This window comes from Melanerpes formicivorus, unplaced genomic scaffold, assembly GCF_026170545.1.
Source record: "Melanerpes formicivorus ecotype bairdi unplaced genomic scaffold, bMelFor1.0.p_v2 SCAF_4, whole genome shotgun sequence".
NCBI classification, from domain to species: Eukaryota; Metazoa; Chordata; class Aves; order Piciformes; family Picidae; genus Melanerpes; species Melanerpes formicivorus.
In genome coordinates this window covers 6996052-7013789 of record NW_027142356.1, presented here as the reverse complement: position 1 = coordinate 7013789, position 17738 = coordinate 6996052, and the positions used below count along the sequence as shown (strand labels likewise).

The 17738-nt window shown below is 48.2% G+C and overlaps 1 protein-coding gene across 1 annotated transcript; it reads right to left on the bottom strand.

Moving 5' to 3' along the window:
• Positions 1 to 424: 424 nt before the first annotated feature.
• Positions 425 to 11240, bottom strand: LOC137440501 (PHD finger protein 7-like). Its single transcript, XM_068136736.1, has 9 exons — positions 11234 to 11240; positions 9783 to 9874; positions 9191 to 9315; positions 8797 to 8959; positions 8605 to 8711; positions 1354 to 1467; positions 1083 to 1201; positions 740 to 919; positions 425 to 624 (listed from the first exon to the last, which is right to left on the bottom strand). The coding sequence occupies exons 1-9, from the start codon at positions 11238 to 11240 to the stop codon at positions 425 to 427; spliced, it is 1107 nt and encodes a 368-aa protein (XP_067992837.1).
• Positions 11241 to 17738: the final 6498 nt, after the last annotated feature.

Below are 17738 nucleotides of genomic sequence, written 5' to 3'. Positions count from 1 at the left end.
GAGAGGACATGTTCTGGCAGCACACTTCCAGCAGCCTGTGATCTTCCTGCCCAGAGGTGTCCTCACCTGGTTGCAGAGAGTTAAAAGGAAAAGAGAAAGAGGATTTAGCAGCCCTCTGCAGAGTGCCAGCTAAAGATGAACACCCAGTACCACAGGGCCTTGCCTAGGTGGCTCTGCCATGCAGCGAGCTGCCCAGGATGACCCTCAGGAAGTCTGCAGCCTGTGCTGGAGAGATGCACTTCCAAACGGGCCGGAGAGAGGGCAGGGACAGGAGAGTGTCACAGCCCTGCTCAGCAGTTAGGTGAGGAGAGGAAGCGCTCCGGGGGCAGCCGTGGGGGGCACTCACTCTGGCGGGGAGCAGGGGGATATGCAGGGGCCACTTACCTCTGCTCTGGTGCCACAGGTCTCCAGCACTCTGGTGGAGTCACCTCCTCCTGCGGCGGTGGCTGGGCCGCCTGTACGGTGCTTGTGCCCCGCGGCGCGGGCAGGACCTTTCCCGCAGCCGCTGGGGCCCAGGGCGGCTTTGGCGGCTGCTGCTCTCCAGGCTTGGGGCGGGCGAGGAAGACCCCGAGGGCAGCTCGCTGGCTGTGCTGGGAGCAGCGAGCTCCGAGCTGGCACCGCAGGCTGTCGGGGGAATCGGGGAGGGGAAGGCAGCAGTGAGCTGTGGGCCATGCCCAGGACTGTCTGGCTGGCGGTGCTGCTACCAGCGCTGGGCGCTGGCACACTTGGTGCTACTCACAGCGTCTGCCTGGGCGACTGTAGGGATTCTGGGCACGGCGCTGCAAGCGGCTGCGATCCCGCAGCCGCATGGGCCCAGAAGGGCTGGAGCAGCCCTCACCAGCCTCAGAGGCACGGGAGGATGCCGGAGTGGGCTGCCTGGGGGTGCTGGGACCAGCCTCCTCCAAGGTGGCACTGGAGGCTGCAAGGGCAAGCAGGAAGGTCAAGGGCACAAGCTTATTGCCTGTAGCAACGCAGTCCAGAGCAGGGCCCCAACCCTCCTGAGCAGGGGGCCTTCAATGAGCCCAGCCTGGACACTCACTGCCAGGCCTTGCCTGGCACCTGGGGCACCCTTTGCCTCTTACCGTTGCTGGGGCCAGCACATCCATGGCACTCCCACTGGGCCGTGCTGTCATCCAGCTGGGAGCAGTACTGGTGGGTGCCCTCAGCAGCACAGGAGCTGCACAGCAGCAGCTGCCAGGGCCTGGGGAAGCAAATGGGTTCATGGCTGTGAGGACAGAGTGAGGGCAGCAGGCGACTATCCAGATGAACTCTGGTCCTCAGTCCTTGCTCTTCAAGCCTTTGGCGAGACAGGGCTCCCCTCACGTGCCCCAGGGGGCAGCTTTGGGAACTCACCCCTCTTCCTCTGCCTGCCTCCTGCCCCCTGGGCACAGGCAGGGCTGGGCATCACACTGGCTGTGCCTCTCCATTAGGGCTGCAAATTCCTGCACCGTCTCCCATTCTGGTGGCCTGATGGAGAAAGGAACGTGTGACCGGTTGATGTTGTCCCCTTAAGAAAGGGAATATGGTGGACGGAAGTTGGTAAACGGAAGGAATAATCTAAACTAATTTCATTGGAAGAGTGGGAGGAAGCACCTTCTGAACTGGGAGTGAACTGAGCATTTCCAGGACTTTTCTATCAGTCTTGCTTCCGCCTCTCCACGGTGCAGCAGCTCTGTCTTGTGCTGGGCTTTCTGCCAAGGCCTCGGCCTTGAAGTCCAGATACAGGCCAGTATTAACTCCCTTCCAATTAACACGAACTGCTTCTAACATTTTTTTTTCCTCTCTTTTCTTTCTCTTTCTATCCCATTCTGGGGAAAGGGGGGAGAGAGGGGAGAGCGGAGGTGGGGAATCCCCTCTGCCTTGAGGGGGGTCACTCTCATTTCTGCGTTACTCTGTTGTATATCTTTGTATATATTGTAGATATTGTAAATTTGTAAATATTCCCCTGCATACCCTACATTGCTTTGTAAATATAGCTCCACTGCCTTGCTAATTCAGCTTGTGAGTTTTTTTTTTCCCTTTCCCTTCAAGTTTCTTTCCCTTTGCCTTACAAGGGGGAAGGGAGGAGGCTTCTTGACCTTACCCTTCCACCCCACCACATTTTTTTTATTGGCGTACCCAACGTGCGGCAGATAATTAGTTTAATTTATTATTTGATTGATTTAGTGTTTTCTAGCTGAATTAGCAAACATGAAGGTATTGTGGTTTGTGGAGCGATTATTCTTTTCAATTTTTGGGGCTCTGGTTTACAGGTATTGTTTGGGTTTGATTTTGGATTACCTGGGTAAATATTTGGTGCGGACAATTTATATGTGGGTTATGTATAGAGTTAAACTATGGTATGGAAAATGTATTAATTTATTATGGCCAGTGAGATACAGGAATGTTACCTCCACCACTCTCCCAATTGAGATAAAGGGTTTTAAGATTCCGCCTGAGGAGACAGTAACTTTAGGTGATGCCTGGGATCCAATGGTGATTTATTTGATGTGTATAAATCTGCTGCTGGTGATAATTATCGTGTATCTCCTGATTTCTTTACGGCGAGAGAGAAAGGTGTCCAGAGCTTGTTTTGTTATTAAAACTAGATCAAAAAGAAAACGCCGTGGCTCTCGATCAGTCCCAGAGTCATCTAGTGACGAGGACTGTGGAGAACCCGTGTCAGTTAAAAAGAAGGCTAAAAAGTTAATTGGTAAGGCAGCTCTAAATGACTTTTCTGCTGATTCTAGCAAGTTGCCAAGGGCGTCGGCTGGTATCAACATGGCGCCTACTCCTTCTCCTACTCCTTCTCCTCCTTCTTCTTCTCCGTCGGCCAGTAATGGAGCAACGTCACTTCCGCCCAATCCCTCGGTGGGACCGGAAGTCACTGCCCCAGCAGCTGATTTATCTCAGGACCTGTCAGCTTCCATTAAGGTGGCTGTAAATTCAAACACAGCTCCAGTTAAGGTGGCTCCTTTAAAGACTAGAGGTGGAAAGGGCAAAGATGGAGAAGAAGAGGTGGAGACTGATCCTGGTGAGGGGCCCTCTACTCTAAAAGATCCTGCTGAGGAGGAAGAGAAGGTTTGTTTTAAAGATCTAGCTAACCTAGTGAGATCAAAGCAGGATAGAGATGAAGTTAGGAAAGCAGCTGGCAAAGGTGGTTCTCAGCTTAAAGAGATCTTTAGGAGAATGACAGCAGGATTTTACAGACAAAGAATTCAGGGAGATGAGGAACAAGATGATATTTCAGACTGTTCTTCTCCACGGGAGGAATTGCGAATGTCCGTAAAGATTTCACCAGGGCAGATAAGGAGCCAGTTCTAGCTTGGCTTAGTAGGTGTTATGATACAGGTGCTTCAGCTCTAACAGTTGGAGACAAGTCAGCAGCTCAGTTAGGAACTCTCTCGAGGGATAATGGAATAGATAGACATCTAGGCGAAGCTCTCGGTAAGGTTAATCTGTGGATACACCTTTTAATAGCGGTTGCCCTGAGATATCCTTCCCGAGATGATCTTCCATGGAATCCTAAACCCTGGACTACCATAGATGAGGGAATTAAGCGCTTGAGAGAATTTGCTGTTAGAGAGCTACTCTATGGTGAACATGAAACTCTGAATCCTGATGACATTCCTGTGGGTATTGGTCTTGCTAAAAAGATCATCAAACTTGCTCCTTCTAATTATGCAAACATTCTGGCAAGCAGAATTGTGTCAAGAAGTTATGGTGGAGCTTCTCCTACGGTTGGCCAATTCAGTGATCAAATGAGACAATTGGAGGATAGCATGACACATGGTTCTTTGGTTTCAGCCATTGAAACTCTGTCTGGAAAAATCGAGAATTGCATGAAGAATCTGAAAGATTCCATATACCAATTGGCACAGAGGGATAATTTCAATTCTTCCTCCAGGTGGGTACAAGTCTCATCTGTGAGGAATACACGTTCTCCAAGGAGGTCATTCCAAAACAGGTCATTCCAAAACAGGTCATTCCAAAACAGACCACCACGGCAATCACATAGAACTATTTGGATAACTCTGCGTGATCAGTTTGGTGAGAACATGAACCGCTGGGATGGCCAACCAACTTCTAATCTTTTCAGGAGACTGAGGGAATTGCAAAGTGGCAGAACCCGAGGTAGCAATACCAGAAGGGTAGCTGTTACTTCCACAGTTCCCCAGAATGACTCTTATGGCTCCAACAGTGGCTCCAGTTATAACATGCAAAGTTATAACCCTGCAAACTATGTGCAATGCACGTGTGCGCATGTTCCCCATAACTAGGGGTGCCCTGCCTCCCGCCAGGGGGAGGAGAGGGATAACAGAGATAACAGAATCTATTGGGATGTGTACATCCAGTGGCCTGGCACTTCACAATTTCGGAAGTACAGGGCCTTGGTTGACACAGGAGCTCAGTGCACCATAATACCATCAAATTATCAGGGATCGGAGTCTATAACTATTCTGGGAGTCACTGGTGGATCTCAAGAGTTAAGTAAGGTCGAGGTTAATATAAGTCTAACTGGTAAACAATGGAGGAAGCATACAGTTGTGACCGGACCTGACGCACCTTGTATTTTGGGAATTGATTTTCTAAGAGAAGGGCGTTTCAAAGACCCTAGAGGTTACAAATGGGCTTTTGGAGTAGCTTCTATAGAAATTGATGGACAAAAATTGAAGCTGTCTGCTAGACCTGAACTTTCTGATGAATCTGCAGTTGTGGGACAACATAAGATACAGGACATTAAATTGCCGGTTGCTTCTCAGACTGTGCATCACAGACAATACAGAACCAACCGTGACTCTTTGTTGCCCATTCAGAATCTGATTCGTCAGTTGGAAAGTCAGAAAGTCGTCAGCAAAACTCATTCACCTTTCAACAGTCCAGTGTGGCCTGTGCGGAAGCAGAATGGAGACTGGCGTCTGACGGTAGACTACCGAGCCCTGAATGAAGTAACACCACCTATGAGTGCAGCAGTGCCAGACATGATGGAGCTACAGTATGAGCTGGAATCCAAAGAGGCCAAATGGTATGCTACCATAGACATTGCTAATGCATTTTTCTCTATTCCCATAGCAGAGGAATGCAGGCCTCAGTTTGCTTTCACCTGGAGAGGAATCCAGTACACTTCCAACAGATTGCCAATGGGCTGGATCCACAGCTCAAGCATCTGTCATGCAGTGATCCACGATGCTCTGGAGAAAGGCGGTGCTCCAGAACACATCCAGTTCATCGATGATATCATCGTCTGGGGTAAAACTGCTGAGGAAGTCTTCGAGAAAGGTAACAAAATCATTGACATTCTTCTGAATGCAGGTTTTGCCATCAAGCGAGACAAGGTGAAAGGACCTACCACAGAGATTCAATTTCTGGGAGTGCGGTGGCAGGATGGACGCCGACACATTCCAGTGGATGTGGTAAATAGAGTCTCTACCATGGCAAGTCCCACAAACAAGCAAGAGACCCTACGTTTCTTAGGGATAGTGGGATTCTGGAGACTGCACATTCCTGGATATAGTCAGATTGTGAAACCTCTGTATGATGTGACTCGAAAGAGAAACCATTTCCACTGGGGACCTGAACAACAAGCAGCCTTTGACCAGATAAAACAAGAGGTGATTCAAGCAATGGGTCTGGAACCTGTCCGAGATGGTCCAGACATTAAGAACATTTTGTACACGGCTGCAAGTGACAATGGTCCAACCTGGTGCTTGTGGCAAAAAGCTCCAGGTGAGACACGTGGACGACCTCTTGGTTTCTGGAGTCGAGGTTACAGAGGTTCAGAGGCTAATTATACTCCAACAGAGAAAGAAATTTTAGCTGCCTATGAAGGAGTAAAAGCATCTTCTGAAGTGATTGGAACTGAATCACAACTTCTCTTAGCTCCCAGATTACCAGTTTTGAATTGGATGTTCAAAGGCAAAGGATCCACACCACATCATGCCACAGACTCAACATGGTCTAAGTGGATGTCTCTGATAACACAGAGAGCTCGAATGGGAAATCTTGAAAGACCTGGTCTAGTGGAGGTGATCTCAAGTTGGCCTGAAGGCATCAACTGTGCTAAACCTCCAGAGGAGAAAGTAACTCGTGCTGAGGAAGCTCCTCCTTACAATGACCTTTCTGATGATGAAAAGAAATATGCTTTGTTCACAGACGGTTCCTGTTGTCTTGTTGGGAACAAGTGAAGGTGGAAGTCTGCAGTGTGAAGTCCAACACGCCGAGTTGCAGAGGCGAAAGATGGAGAAGGAGAATCCAGTCAGTTTGCAGAGGTAAAAGCTGTCCAGTTAGCTCTCGACGTGGCTGAACGTGAGAGATGGCCAAAGCTTTATCTCTACACCGACTCATGGATGGTAGCCAATGCTCTATGGGGTTGGCTGAAGAACTGGAAGAAGAGTGGTTGGCAGAGGAAAGGAAAACCCATTTGGGCAGCCAACCTGTGGCAGGACATTGCTGATCGAATCGAGAGAATTCCAGTGAAGGTGAGACACATCGATGCTCACATTCCTAAGAGCAAAGCTACTGAGGAACAGCAACACAACCATCAGGCAGATCTAGCTGCAAGAGTTTCTCAAGTAGACATGGACTCTAATCTTGATCTCGACTGGAAACACCGAGGTGAGATATTCTTAGCTCGGTGGGCTCATGATTCGTCAGGACATCAAGGCAGAGATGCAACATACCAATGGGCTCGTGACAGATCCATAGACATGTCCATGGATGCTATCACACAAGTCATCCATGACTGTGACATTTGTGCTGCTATTAAGCAGGCAAAACGACTTAAGCCCTTGTGGTATGGTGACAGGTGGTCCAAGTACAAGTATGGTGAAGCTTGGCAGATTGACTACATCACTCTACCACATTCTCGTTCTGGTAAGCAATACGTGCTTACTATGGTAGAGGCAAACACTGGATGGTTGGAAACTTATCCAGTTCTGCATGCAACTGCACGCAACACCATTCTTGGTCTGGAGAGACAAATCCTGTGGAGACACGGAACTCCAGAGAGGATTGAGTCAGACAACGGAACTCATTTCAAGAACAACCTTGTAAAGAGCTGGGCAAAAGAGCACGGTATTGAGCGGATATTCCATATTCCCTACTATGCACCAGCTTCAGGGAAGATTGAACGCTACAACGGTTTGTTGAAGACCACTCTCAAAGCCATGGGAGGTGGATCTTTGAAAAACTGGGAAAAGCATTTAACACAAGCAACCTGGCTGGTAAATAGTAGAGGTTCAGTGAACCGAGCTGGACCTGCACATTCAGATTTGCTACGGAAAGTAGAAGGTGATAGAGTTCCTGTTGTTAGAGAAAAGAATCTGTTAGGTAAAACTGTTTGGGTATTTTCACCCTCAGGAGAGGCTAAGCCTGTCCGAGGGGTGGTTTCAGCTGAAGGTCCAGGTCACACTTATTGGGTAATGCAAGAGAATGGTGAAATTCAGTGTGTTCCACAAAGAAATTTAACTTTAGCTGAAAGAGGTTAATTTCAAACTGTTGTACAGCTACATCGCGTCCAAAGGAAGAATCAACGAGGAATCTACGGTGCACGAACCCTGAGATCCCTGAGAGCCCTGAGTCAACTAAGAGACCCTGAGATTCCCTGTTTCCCTTTTCTTCGCTTCGTCGGTGAAGAAATGAACTGTTTTCCATTTTTCTCATTTTCTGATTTTCTTGGACTTTTGAATCATCTACATCTGAGCATAGCCGGAATGGACTATGAACTTTACTCACGAACTGTAAATATCGTTTTGGATTGGATGGACAGTATGAACAGCCAATGAAATTGTTTAGAAGGGGTGGACTGTGACCGGTTGACGTTGCCCCCTTAAGAAAGGGAATATGGTGGACGGAAGTTGGTAAACGGAAGGAATAATCTAAACTAATTTCATTGGAAGAGTGGGAGGAAGCACCTTCTGAACTGGGAGTGAACTGAGCATTTCCAGGACTTTTCTATCAGTCTTGCTTCTGCCTCTCCACGGTGCAGCAGCTCTGTCTTGTGCTGGGCTTTCTGCCAAGGCCTCGGCCTTGAAGTCCAGATACAGGCCGGTATTAACTCCCTTCCAATTAACACGAACTGCTTCTAACATTTTTTTTTCCTCTCTTTTCTTTCTCTTTCTATCCCATTCTGGGGAAAGGGGGGGGAGAGAGGGGAGAGCAGAGGTGGGGAACCCCCTCTGCCTTGAGGGGGGTCACTCTCATTTCTGCGTTACTCTGTTGTATATCTTTGTATATATTGTAGATATTGTAAATTTGTAAATATTCCCCTGCATACCCTACATTGCTTTGTAAATATAGCTCCACTGCCTTGCTAATTCAGCTTGTGAGGTTTTTTTTTCCCTTTCCCTTCAAGTTTCTTTCCCTTTGCCTTACAAGGGGGAAGGGAGGAGGCTTCTTGACCTTACCCTTCCACCCCACGACAGAACGTTTGTGAGTCCTAGGTGCCCTAGGCTGAGGCACATGCAGGCTATCCATGCATTCCCCCCTGCCCTATTTCCCACTCCCCTGTGTGGCTGAAGTCCAGCCTCAGGGGGGAGTGGAGGGCCAGGACTTCAGGGACAGCCCCTGGCCTGGCACAGCATTTGCACCTTCCTGTCTTGTGTGCTGGGAAGAAAAGAAACCAACCTCCTGGGGATTCGGATCCCCATCCTCAGCATTTCCTGCTGGAACCGGTCTTTGTCCCTGCAGAGCAGGCACTGAAATGCAGAGGTGCCAGCCTGGAGAGCATGGCCCTGCAGGAGAAGCAGGAGGAGTGAGACTGTAGTGCTGCTGAGTAGCGGCCATGCCCCTGGGCTGGGCTGAGGGAACAGCTGCTACCTGGATGCAGTCCCTGTGGAACCAGGCGTGCTGGCACACGGGGCACACCATGGTTGTGAAGGACTTTCTGGCCCCCACATTCTCCAGACAGAGCAGGCAGTCGGTGTCAGGCTCCGGGTCCCTCTGCACTGCCTGCTGTGGGCGGTGCCTGGAGCAGAAGGCCCTGTGTGAGGAGGACAGAGATGGGCACGGTGGGAAGGGTCGGGTCTATCGCTGGTGCTCAGGTGGATGGGAGAAGAGGCGTGAAGGAGCCCTTGGGCTCGCTCAGCGCTGGCTCTGCCTGTACCTGGCCGCTGGGAAGCGTCCCAGCAGCTTCATTTCTGGTGTGCTTGAGGCTGGCAGGAAGGGGACTGAAGGAGAGGAGCCTCCCCCCATGAGGGTCGCCTGCCCTTACCTGTACTGCTCAAAGTACTGCGTGACACATCTGCCCCTGGTGGCACAGGGCAGATGGAAGCAGCGTTCACAGCCCATCTCCTCGCAGGTGATGGAGGCCCCGCTCCCACCACAGACAAAGCAGAGCTGGAAACAGCACAGCAGCCTCCATCAGCGGCAGCTTCAGCACCTCCACAGCTAGCCCCATGGCCCCGGGCAGGGTGCACGATGTGCCCACTGCTGGCTGACACCCCACAGATCTGCCTGGCCGATGAGTCTCGTGTGGAGGAGCCTGTGTGGAGCCGCTGGGATCACGACCTTTCTCCCAGAGCTGGTTGGAAGGGCTGGGATTTCTTTCTCAAGGTGTCAGCTAAGCTCCTGAAAACCTCTCCTGGCACAAATCTCTCTGTTCTTGTCAGGTCCTCACCTTCTCTGCTGACAGCTGGATGGCACGTCTGATAGCAGAGAGGCGAAAGCCTGGGGTGTCCCCTCTGAATACCGCTGGAGTCAGGCCACTGGCAAAGCGCTGCAGAGCAGGCAGAGAAGGAGCTGATGAGGAGAGTGTGGCAGGGACAGCCTGAGGGAGAGCAGGAGGGAGCCCCTGAGGAACTCACCACGCAGCAAGCGTGGAAGCAGACATCTCGGTGCTGCTGCCAAGGCCCATAGATGTCCTGGCCCGCATTTGCCTGGCGGCACAGCTGACATGCTGGAGGGGAGAGAGCGAATGGCAGCAGGAATGAACACCTCTGTGGGGCTGGGGGAAGCCTGCCTGAGGGGTTGCCCCCAGAAGGCTTGCTGGGTCCTTTTCTGGCTGTGTGGTGGGCAGGGCTGGGGGCCTGTGAGGGGAAGGGCCTTGGCAGGCACAGGTGCCCCAGCAGGCACAGGTGCCCCAGCAGGTACCCACTGTGCCACCTGGGCCCCACTTGCTGAGGAAAGGAGGGGCCCTGCCTGGTGTGACTGGAGATATGCTATCTGCCCCTACCACCACTCTCAGCCCCACTCTTACCACCCCAAAAACCCCTCTGCCAGGCTTCAAGAGGGAAGCTTTGCTCTCACCCTGCTCCATGGCTTCAGGATTGTTCTATCTCTCTCCCGTGCTGCACACCACTAATGGGTGCTGCAGGTTGTGCTGAAGATTCTCTGTCCTGCACTTCTCCACTGACTCTGAGGGAGAAGCAGAACACAGGTGGGCCTGCAGCAGATGCCCAGTGCCCTGAGCTGTGATGCCCACTCATCCCTTGACAGCCCAGTGCCAGCATGTCCCCCTCCCTTGCCCTCACCTCACCACGTCCCACTGACCAAGGGTCTGAGCCCAGTGTTGTCCTCAGCCCCACTGGTTGCTACGAGCACCATGGCAACAGTACCTATGATCTGCACCTCCCCTGGATACGGGCAGGGACAGTGGGCACAGCCTTTTCCCATGGCAATCAACTGCCTCTGAGTCTATGCCAGCCTTACATGGGGCATAGGTACTTGGAAGGGGATGTGGGACAGCTTTGGAGGCCATGGGCTGGGGTGTGGATCTGTTTGAGTGCAGGAAGCTAGTGACGTGTAAGGATCTAGCACAGTAGGATGGATGTCTATCCTTCTTCAATTCTAGTCTCAGCAGGTTGGAGTAGAGTGGCAGGATCACTCCTCTCAGCCTGCTGGCCACACTTTTTATGATGCAGCCCAGGATTCCATTTGCCTTCTTGGCTGCAACTGTGCATTGTTGGCTCCTGGCCAGCTTCTATTTCACCAGTACCCTCAATTCCCTTTCTGCAGGGCTGATCTCAATGTCATCATCCCCCAGCCTCTATTGATATGGAGGGTTGCCCTGACCTAGGTGCAGGACCTTGCCCTTTGCCTTATGGAAGCTCATGAGATTCTCCTCAGCTCACCTCTGCAGCCTGTCCAGGTCCCTCTGAATGGCACCTGTCCCATCCTTCAGTCTTAGCAAGCACATCACTCAGCTTGGTATCGTCTGCAAACTTGCTGAGGGTGCCTCAGTCCTGCTGTCTGTATCACTGATGAAGATCTTGAACAGCTCTGGTGCCAGTACAGGCCCTTGAGGGACACCACTCACCAGCCATCTCCATCTGGACATGGAGCTGTTGGCTGCTACTCTTTGTATACGATCACACAGCCAATTCCTTGCTCGCTAGACAGGGCACCCATCAAATCCATCTCTCTGCAGCTTAAGGAGAAGGATATTCCAGGGGTCTGTTGGCTTTACAGAAGTCCAGGCAGATGACATCTGTTGGCCTTCATTTGTCCACTGGGTCACCTGCCCTGTTCCCTGCTCCCCACAGCTGCAGCCTATTACTTTCTGGATGCCAAGGTGGTGCAAAAGATGGAGCAGTGCCCTTGTTCTGCATCCCAGCCCTTGGTACTAGTTCTCCCCATGAACACTCTCCCTGCTAGAAGCCACCACTGTCTGTGAAAAGATACCCTGAGCTGCAGAATTTCAGCCCTGAGCCCTGAGCAGATACTCAGCTGAGAAGTCACAGCACTGACCAGACTCCGTTTGGGTCAGGCTCACACCAGGACATTACCCAAGCTGTGTTCCTAGGGTAAAGCAAAAGTGCTGCTTCTTGGGACCTGAATGTTTCACTACAGCAGCACCACATGAGCTCAGATTGTGGCTGCAGCTTTGTCAGTGTAAGGAATAACAGAAGCAGGAGACAAAGGGAATGCAAAAGCTTCTGCTTAGCTGTGAGGATACAGAAGCAAGGGAGAAGGACAACCTCCTCTGGGTGATAAGAAATGCAGCAGCATTGGCTGAATCTGCACTTCCCAGTGAATGTGCAAGAAGGGAGTGATCTTCAGCCTGGAGCAGACTTGCTGTGCATTACACTGCCTGAAACTACTCAGTTTAGCTCACTCCAAGCCTTAGTATGTCATCTGAGTCTTTATTAGCTGAATGGCTGCAAGGGCTCCTGAGTCTTATGATTGTGTCTCTAGCATACAAAAAAGACCTATTGTGAGAGTTCCTGTGATATTGTAGTCTGATATAGGACTTGTTGGGAGCTTGTTGTGTTCTGTGTTCTGGAGTTTGACACAAAATAAACTGAAACTTTTACCAGGCTGTCTCTAAACTGCAGTAGTTCACTTTCAAGTCGCTGCTTGATGAGCAGCTCAGCACTCTGCATAGCAGTAGGCTGTTGGGTGGCAAGATTAAGAGCTGGAGCAGAGTACTTCTGCACTTATCTGATCCTACCTTCCTATCAGTTGGAGCCCTCTGTGCCTGCTCAGGTCTACTAGTGATCCTTCTAAACACTGAGAAGACCAGACTCTCGAGTCTGTATGGGATGGCTCAGGGAAGTGTGTGCTGGTGGTAGTGAGTTTTCTCTGTGGACTTCTCCCCTTTTTGATACTGCGAGTGCAGCTACTATCCATGACTCAAATATGAGGTTTTGGGGTAGGAACTGGCCTCGCTCTGTCCACCTCTTAATACAATGGGATCCTAGGTTGGACATTATATGTTTCCATTAGAGGACAGTCTAGTACAGCAATATTCTGAAGTAAGATAAATTCAGTCACAAAGTGAAAAACAGAATATGTATCATCAGAGATGAAAAGAGAGTAGTTTTAGGAGTGAAGTGACTAGCTGACCTGTTGTGATGCTGGTTAGTGCTCCTTCTCTAGATTCTACACTGCACATTTAATATCACTGCAGTGAGAGTGTGACTTACTGAAGTGAATTACCTTCCATGCTTTTAGATGTAATAATTTATTGAAAATGGTTTTGTGAGGAGGACCTGAACTATTCCACTTTCAGAAAGAAGAAGAAATTAAAGACCCATGGTTGGTTAGATTTCCTTATACTGTGCTTCCAAAGTTCCCATAAGCAGTACCAGAAATAGCATTGCTGATAGCAAAGATATTTTCAGAGTATATTGCATGGACTTGGATTTGCTCCAAATTGTTTGTAAACATTGACAAAAGTTCACAGATCGCTAAACAGAAGTGTGCTGATGCCTCTTCAGAGCAAAGCTACTACACTCCAGTGGCTCTTATCAAATGCATGTTTTATTATGCTGAAATGACAAACACATCCAAATAATCTTATGAATTAACCAATTGCATTTACTAATTACTGATGTTGTGCATCCACTCATAGTCCTTTATTAGGTTCAAGGTAATCAAGGAAGTCTTGCAAGTCGGTGAACAACAGAGACCTTTGCTTGCCAAGAACTGTCTCCCCACTCTACATATCAGAAAACTTTTATTGTATGTCCTGTTGAAGGCTGGCAACTACTACAGTCCTTGAACAGGCTCACATTTGAACAGGCTGAGGAGTTATAGTGGAGGAAGTTGTTTCTCTGACATCTTTCTTGACAAACCTTCTCTCCCGAGCAGTATAAATTAGTGCTACTTGAACCTTTGGAGGCATTCCAGAAGAAAAAGGGAATGCCAAGGCACTGGGGCACTCAGATCTATGTCTAGGTGAAAACAGTATGATGCTGTAACACAAAATCTTTCCCCATGACTTCATGTGTTCTTGTCTTTGCCAATTGATTGAGTAGGGAGGGCTGACTGTTCTTAAGGGTTGTGTCCTAAACCTGTTCTTAATGTTTGTCTGTCAATTAATGAATGCTGAATACTTAGGGATTCTCAGTCTCAACTTCCTTACCTAATTGCTATCTGACTGTATTTCCCACTCAGAACATACAAAGGGTTAATCCCATTTCCTTGAGAAAAGACTTTGCTGTTCACTACTCAGGCTGTTAGACTAGGTGAACCATCTCCATGCCTTGCAGGAGTTTGGGTGGCTTAGTCGTATTTTCTGTTTATTTCCAAACTCAGATCAGGTTAGATGTATCTGAAATGTGAAGAAGTAAAAGGATTGAAGGAGAGTATTGATGGTAGCAGAATAAGAGAAAAATAAAGACATCTCTCCCTTCTGTTGCTACTTCAGTGATGCTGCCTTTGAGGTTTAAGTAAGTGCATCTCTCTCCTTCCCCAGGGTGAAGGCAGTATGAAACTGGAAAGCTGTCTGGTAATGGAGACTCGAAGTAAACCATTAAAATAGTTTGGAAAGTCCCTTCCCAGAAATTGCAGCTGTTCTGTTGACTGCACAAATGAACTGGTTCATTCTGTCTGTCCCTTTAAGTTCTTTACTGCTATCTACCAGTTAATCTGATAACTTTCATTTTCAAATAGCCATTCTTTAGTTAAGGACAATATTGTTTGCAATATTTATATAGGGAAAGGGGGGAACAATGAGTTTTATTGTGTTTGCAAACAAGTCCATTGTGACCCTGTAGTATAAAATCAGGAGCACAACTTGACCTTTCAGTGTAGGAAGATAGTGCTGAGTTATCACAGTATCACAGTATCACCAAGGTTGGAAGAGACCTCAAAGATCATCAAGTCCAACCTGTCACTACAGACCTCATGACTTGACCATGGCACCAAGTGCCACATCCAATCCCCTCTTGAACACCTCCAGGGATGGTGACTCCACCACCTCCCTGGGCAGCCCATTCCAATGACAAATGACTCTCTCAGTGAAGAACTTTCTCCTCACCTCCAGCCTAAACTTCCCCTGGTGCAGCTTGAGACTGTGTCCTCTTGTTCTGGTACTGGTTGCTAGAGAGAAGGGACCAACCCCTTCCTAGCTACAACCACCTTTCAGGTAGTTGTAGAGAGAAATGTTTTATGAAGTGTTTGCAGTTCTCTCTCCTGCTGTCAGTGTAGAGAAAAAGAAAGCTCTAAAATCCAACTAGCTCATTTAGTCCCCGCTGCTTACTTTCCCATGTGTTTTGTAGTTGTCTGCTTTGCCAACAATATAACATACAGAAAAGTTCTGTTTCCTGGAGGCAGTATATCTAACATATAAATCTAGAATTATCATCATCACTTACATAAAACCTTGAAAACCCCTCAAAATGGTACCACTCTGAAGTGAAATTTTCACCAAGGCTTAGTCTGAGAGCAGTTTTACTGACAGAATGGCTGATGGGAGCATAAGTATGAACTGCTGCAGTATTAATTAAGCTAAGGAAGCTGTGTACCACTGTATCTCTGCTTGAAAATCCAGAAGCAAAATGTCAGGTTCATTTAGCTTATCCTGGGAGGAATGCTTTCTGAATGTAGGCATCTATAAAATGTGTCTGAAAGTTATGCTTATGCAAGCTGTAAAGTATGTCCCAATGGCTGAGACATAACTGTGGCACAGGAGAGGCAGTCATGGCTTGGAGTCCACATGCACAAGTCCTGGCATGCCTTTACTGGCATAGCTTAAGGACACCTGAGAAACTATAGACTGAGTTAGCCTGGGTTGTCAGTTTTGTTTCAGTGACCAAGTTGGAGCTGGAGGACTGAAACAGCAGCGAAGAGAGGAGTTAGTGACGGTGTGAGGTAGAAAACCCTGTTTGGGTAGGGAAAGGATATGAAAGAAGAGTTTGAAAGGGAAAGGAGGTGGGGCTGAAGAAAAGGGCTGGACCAGAGGAAGCACAGCACACTGTCTAATTTGTCAGGTAAATCTTCTCAACAAAACCAAAGTGCTGAATTCATAGTGTAAAAATACATTTTTTTCCTCTCTCAGAGTTGCTGTGTTTGTGTAGAGAAGGCCACAACTGAGACAGCCAAGTTTTCAGTTGTCCAAACAAATCAGAAAGTTTCAAATTGTCCTTTTAACAGCATGTTTCTTACAAAACATCCAGCACGGTCAGATTGCATCACTAAACCCAAATATACAGTCGGGCATAAAGCCAGAAGATTAGTTACAGTTCTGGTTTATCAAGAACAACAATACTTGTGTCAGAGCAGAGGGAGCTGAAATGCTCTAGTGCTCGGATACATGGCAATTAATGGCTCCTTAATAATTAGCTGGTGAAAGGCTGCTGTACTGGGTGTTCCCAGAGAGTGCCTGAAAGCTACTTTGTTGGTGTGGCAGAAACTCAGATCTGGGTTCCTAACTGAATTCATTAGGTCCTTAGTTCCTTAGCAGATGTAGTTGCCTCTGTACCTGTAATGGCAGTACTTGGGTGCATTCTTAACCATGTCTAATATGGGGACAAAATAGTAATGCAAAAGCCTTGTCTACCCTATCTGCCCCTCTGAATTTGTTTTACAAGTTATAACTTGTTAGTTGTGTGCTGTAGGTGTGCTTTTAGAGCCTAGACTGGGATTAACTTCTTAAAGTCAGCCTTATAAGCTACACTAAAAATAAACCAATGCTCTGGTCATGTTTGGAGGCCTTCAGATCCTGAATTCTGATCTAACTTTACTTTAACTCTCTAAATTAAGTCTAGACTAGAAACTGTGCTGTGTCTAACCCCTATGTAAATAAGGTATGTTAGCTCTGTGCCCAGCAACTGTTAAAGAACTGTTTAAGTGTATTAAACAACCCAAACAGATGAACTAGCATTTGGTGTCTGTACTGTAAAAAAGAACAGCTTTGCCAGGTTGCACTTTATCTTTTCACTGTAATGACAGACTTTCTTCATTTACTTCCAGGAGAAATTTTACATGTTATGAATGAGCCCATAAATAGCATGAAGCAGGGGAAGGTGATGGGCTAAATGCAGACAAAAAAAAAAAAGGGTTGGCCGAGAAGACATGAAGTAACTTCTCACAGCCCCTTTCCCTGATTGCAGTAACCACACTTTGAGAATCATTGCCTATGTGTAATCAAGAGCATTAGCTGAGATACAAAGTGAGTTAAACTGTTAACTATCCTTTCTTATGAAGGATAGGAAGTTCCATGTGAACATGAGAAAGACGTTGTCCACTGTGAGGGTGGCAGAACACTGGAACAGGTTACCCAGGGTGGGTGGTGGAGTCTCCCTCTCTGGAGATATTCATGACCCATCTGGATGCATTCTTGTGTGATCTGGTATTGGTGATCCTCCTCTGGCAGGGGGGTTGGACTGGATATATTTCAAGATCCCTTCCAGCCCCTAACATTCTGTAATTCTGTGATTCCTTAAGTTTAGCCCAAACTCACTGATTGAGAACTGCTCTTGTGCTAACGTTCTGGAAATGTCTGAGCATGGAGAGGGAAGGAGAAGTAACTTGCTCTTCTGCTCTGAGTGCTGCTTACTTGTAGAATTCTCAGCATTTAAATATTATGAATTGAAAGGAATCTCTCTTGCAGATGGGTTTCTTTAGTGTAGCTAGCAGCTTCAAGGCAGTCCTGCCTGTTGGTGTAACACTAAAGGGTCACAGTTGTTAAACAATGGAAGCAAAACAGCCCTTGCAATTCCAGAAGAAAGTGGAGGGCTGGTGTTTGGCTAGCTCAAATAATTCAGTGTGTATGAGCTGGGAGATGATGAAGAGCTAAGGAATATCCTCTGGGTTTTCTGGTAAACATTTGGCCATGCTTAGTTGGAGATGCACAGCTTCTGTGCAGCTGCTGGCAGCCAGCATAGTTTACAGCAGCGTTTGGCTGTTCCAGGACTGAAAGGATTTAACACCTTTGCATCCTCTGGATCATCCCATGCTATCCATGAACTTGGCTTTCTGACTTGCAGCCAAGTCTTCATATCTCTGTAACTGTCTGCTTACTGGGAATGCTGCCAAATGCCAGCACCTGTCAGAGCAAAACAAACTGCACAGACACAACCCTTGCTGTTGATCAG

What these genes read in the sequence shown, in the direction of transcription:
- LOC137440501 (XM_068136736.1), bottom strand. An exon ending in GGGATCCGAATCCCCAGGAG is followed by an intron (nt 1,468 to 8,604) that starts GTTGGTTTCTTT and finishes TTTCTCCATCAG; the next exon opens with GCCACCAGAATGGGAGACGG. An exon ending in AGGCAGGCAGAGGAAGAGGG is followed by an intron (nt 1,202 to 1,353) that starts GTGAGTTCCCAA and finishes TTGCTTCCCCAG; the next exon opens with GCCCTGGCAGCTGCTGCTGT.